Genomic DNA, 3,675 nt, shown 5'->3' with positions numbered 1-3,675 from the left:
CTGCAGATACTGGAGGCAGAAGTCTTACAGCTTACTGAGGTGTGTGTGTGTGTGTGCGCGTGTGTGCGTGTGTGTGCGCGTGTGTGTGTGCGTGTGCGCGTGCGTGTGTGTGTGCGTGTGCGTGTGCGTGTGCATGTGTGTGTGTGTGTGTGCGTGCGTGTGTGCGTGTGCGTGTGCGTGTGTGTTATAAGTGTATGTGATTAGTAGGGACTTCTGTGAGTGTCTGTCAGTCTCTATATGCATGTGTGTGTGGTGGTATGTGTTGAAAGCAATCTGACTGTATTTATAAAATGTTTAATACCCTCTCTTCTCTCTCTCTCCTTCTCTCTCTCTCTCTGCTCCTCTCTCTCTCTCTCTGTCTCTCTCTCTCTCTCTCTCTCTCCCTCTCTCTCTCTTTCTCTGTCTCTCTCTCTCTCTCTCTCTGTGTCTCTCTCTCTCTCTCTCTGTCAGGAACTGGCTGTGTCTGAGAGGCTGAAGAGACAGGCTCAGCAGGAGAGGGATGAAATGGCCGATGAGATGATCAACAGCTCCACTGGGAGGTCGGCATCTCTCTCTCTCTCTCCCTCTCTCTCTCTCTCCCTGCGTGCGTGTGTGTGTGTGTGTGTGTGTGTGTGCACGTGTGTGTGTGTGTGTCTTAATGACGTCTCCTGTCCCGTAGATCTGCCCTGTCTGACGAGAAGAGGCGATTGGAGGCTAAGATTTCTCAGTTGGAGGAGGATCTGGAGGAGGAACAGACCAATGCTGAGCTGTTGGCAGAGAGACAGAGGAAGATCCAGCTACAGGTAAGTTTGGACAGAAAACAGACAGTGTTAAGGTGTTTAGACAAAGAACAGACAGTATTAAGGTGTTTGGACAAAGAACGGACAGTGTTAAGGTGTTTGGACAAAGAACAGACAGTATTAAGGTGTTTGGACAAAGAACAGACAGTATTAAGGTGTTTGGACAAAGAACAGACAGTATTAAGGTGTTTGGACAAAAAAACAGACTGTTAGGCTGCAGTGTTAGGCTGTTTGGACGATGAAGAGGCTGTGTTAAAGTGTATGGACTCATGACAGTTACACATACATAAAACATATAGAGAATACAGGTGTCATGCAGTACGACAGTGCATATTACACCGCCAGCTGAATTCATAAATAAACTCTCTCTCTCTCTCTCTCTCTCTCTCTCTCTCTCTCAGGTGGACACGCTGACGGTGCAGTTGGCGGGCGAGAGGACGCTAGCTCAGAAGAGCGAGTCGGCGCGGGAGAGCTTGGAACGGCAGAACAAAGACCTGAAGGCCAGACTAGCGGAGATGGAGGGAGCGGTCAGGGGAAAACACCGGCTCAGTGTCGCCGCCCTGGAGGCCAAGATCGAAAGCATGGAGGAACAGCTGGAGCAAGAGAGACAGTGAGCGAAACCGCCGAGCGTTTTTGAGATGGGCGTCGACCTAGCGGTCGGCGCGACGCGGTTATGGGTTTTAGAGGGTATGAGAATGAAAGGGAGAGATTAAATTGTGAGCGTACGCTGACTCTCTCTCACTCTTTCGCTCTCGTAGGGAACGAACGGTCGCCAACAAGATGGTGAGGAAGGCGGAGAAGAAACTGAAGGAGGTGATGCTCCAGGTGGAGGATGAGAGGAGACACGCAGACCAGTACAGAGACCAGGTACTCCTTCAATGCCCAGTCTCTCTCTCTCTCTCTCTCTCTCTCTCGCTCTTTCTCTGTCCTCTCTCTCTCTCTCTCTCTCTCTGCAAATTCTCAATCCCAGAAGGTTTCGGCTCTTATTTTTAAAAGCCCTAAAGCTTGTTTGACATTTCTCTCTCTCTCTCTCTTTGTCTTTGTCTCTCTCTCTCCCTCTCTCTGTAGCTGGATAAGTCCACAAGTCGTATGCGTCAGCTGAAGAGACAGTTGGAGGAGACAGAGGAGGAGAACTCTCGCTCTAACGCTCAGCGGAGGAAACTGCAGAGAGAGCTGGAGGAGATGACAGACAGCATGCAAACACTAACCCGCGAAGTCAACGCACTCCGCAGTCAGCTCAGGTAACGCACGCACGCGCGCGTGTGCGTGTGTGTGTGTGTGTGTGTGTGTGTGTAAAAGAGAGAGAGAGAGTGACGCCCATCCATTTATTCATACTTTATTTAATTTTCTGTTCATTCATTCATTCAGTTTGGTTCTTCATACGTGCATGCATTGAAATCTGACGTGTGCTGTTTTTTTGTGTGTATGTGTGTTTGGTTTTTGGATTACGCGCGGATCATTCTTCATCCAGTCACTCATATGTGATGTGTGTGTGTCTGTGTGTGTGTTTGGGCATGTTTGTGTGCGTGTTTGGCTTTGTGTGTGTGTGTGTGTGCGCATGTTTGTCTCTTACATCCACACAGCCTCCCAGAATGGAAGCCTGAAATGTAGGTCTCGTGTGTGTTTTTTTTCTTTTTCTTTTTTGTGTGTCATTCACAGTCTGTGCCTATGCACAATCAATCACTTTCAGTTTCACTTTTCAGTGTCGGTGTTCTCTGAGTGTGTGTGCATGTGTTCGCTTATGTGTGCAGGTTCATGTGCGTGTGTGTGTCTGAATGCCTACCTGTGTGCGTGCGTGCGTGCATGTGTGTGTGTGTGTGCGCGCGCGCGCGCGTGTGTGTGTGTGTGTGTATGTGTGTGTGTGTGTGTATGTATGTGTGTGTGTTTGTGTGTGTGTGTGTGTGTGTTGATGTGGGCAGTAGGGTAACTCTGTCTAGTCTGTTGATCTCTCCTTCCTTAATTTGTGGTGAGAGCGAGATGGTCTATCTTCTGTGTTCTGTCTTCTTCATGGGACCTAGGGTTTGTCTTTACTCTTCATTCAAAATCTCAGTATATTCAACACATGTGTATGGGATATTCAGTTCATATTAATAAAGGAATGTCTCTCTCTCTCTCTCTCTCTCTCTCTCTCTCTCTCTCTCAGACGTGCTCCGCTCCCCCTCTCCATGCGTTCCAGTCGTCGGGCTCTGGTGGATGACCTCTCGCAGGAGAATTCGGATTCTGAAGGGCCGCCTCCTTCCCCCACCCCCTCCAGCGGCCCCCCCGGAACCCCCACCCCCTCAGACAACTCCCTTGGCCCCCCACCCCCATACAGCCTCAATGAGCATGAATAAGGAGAAAGAGGGATGAGCATAGATGGATGGGTGGATGGATAGATAGGTAGATGGATGGATGAATAAAGATGCCTGTTACTGCAGTCTGAGCTGCAAGGAGAAAACCTATGTTGCCACAAGAGGACAGGAAGGGGGGGGGAATTATTAAAAGATGGGAAAAACTAAATAAGGAGGTTTACAAATACTCACTGGACTTAAATAGATTACTGTACAAACCAACACAGAGGCGAGCGCCACAGTTGTGGATTTTTAAAAAAAAAAAATATCAGTGGAGTAGAAAACTACACTTCCCAGCATATCGTGGGAAATTGAAGTGTACGAGCCTATAGCTGCATCCCAGTGTACGTTATCAGAGTGGATGCAGCAGTTTTTAAATGGCTGCCTTTATCGAAACGCTCTTTCAATCATAAGCCATGTCTGCAAGGGCAAGTCTGCATGTTTTTTGGGTTTTTTTTCGTTGTTTGTTTGTTTTTAACGGCAACCTGCGGTAAAAGCGGCCGATTTTGGCCAGTTATATCTGAAACTCTATCTAATGTCAATTCATGCTTATCCGTGATAGGCAA

The 3,675-nt window shown here is 48.3% G+C and overlaps 1 protein-coding gene across 2 annotated transcripts in view; it reads left to right on the top strand.

The window, feature by feature from the left end:
* The window catches only part of myh14 (myosin, heavy chain 14, non-muscle), a 34,276-nt gene extending 31,164 nt beyond the window's left edge, over positions 1 to 3,112 (top strand). The window contains exons 37-44 of one of the 2 annotated variants that reach the window (XM_030785027.1): positions 1 to 39; positions 451 to 539; positions 659 to 782; positions 1,181 to 1,389; positions 1,538 to 1,646; positions 1,848 to 2,020; positions 2,363 to 2,386; positions 2,923 to 3,112. The exon at positions 1 to 39 is cut by the window's left edge and continues 90 nt beyond it. In XM_030785027.1, coding sequence (XP_030640887.1) covers positions 1 to 39; positions 451 to 539; positions 659 to 782; positions 1,181 to 1,389; positions 1,538 to 1,646; positions 1,848 to 2,020; positions 2,363 to 2,386; positions 2,923 to 3,112 — 957 coding nt within the window. Of the gene's footprint in view, positions 40 to 450; positions 540 to 658; positions 783 to 1,180; positions 1,390 to 1,537; positions 1,647 to 1,847; positions 2,025 to 2,362; positions 2,387 to 2,922 lie in introns of those variants that run through there. The other variant, XM_030785028.1, reaches the window with a different exon arrangement.
* The last annotated feature ends 563 nt before the right edge of the window (positions 3,113 to 3,675 follow it).

This window comes from Chanos chanos, chromosome 9 (genome assembly GCF_902362185.1).
Source record: "Chanos chanos chromosome 9, fChaCha1.1, whole genome shotgun sequence".
NCBI lineage: Eukaryota > Metazoa > Chordata > Actinopteri > Gonorynchiformes > Chanidae > Chanos > Chanos chanos.
The sequence above is the reverse complement of the archived record's forward strand: the minus strand, read 5'-3'. Positions and strand labels throughout refer to the sequence as shown.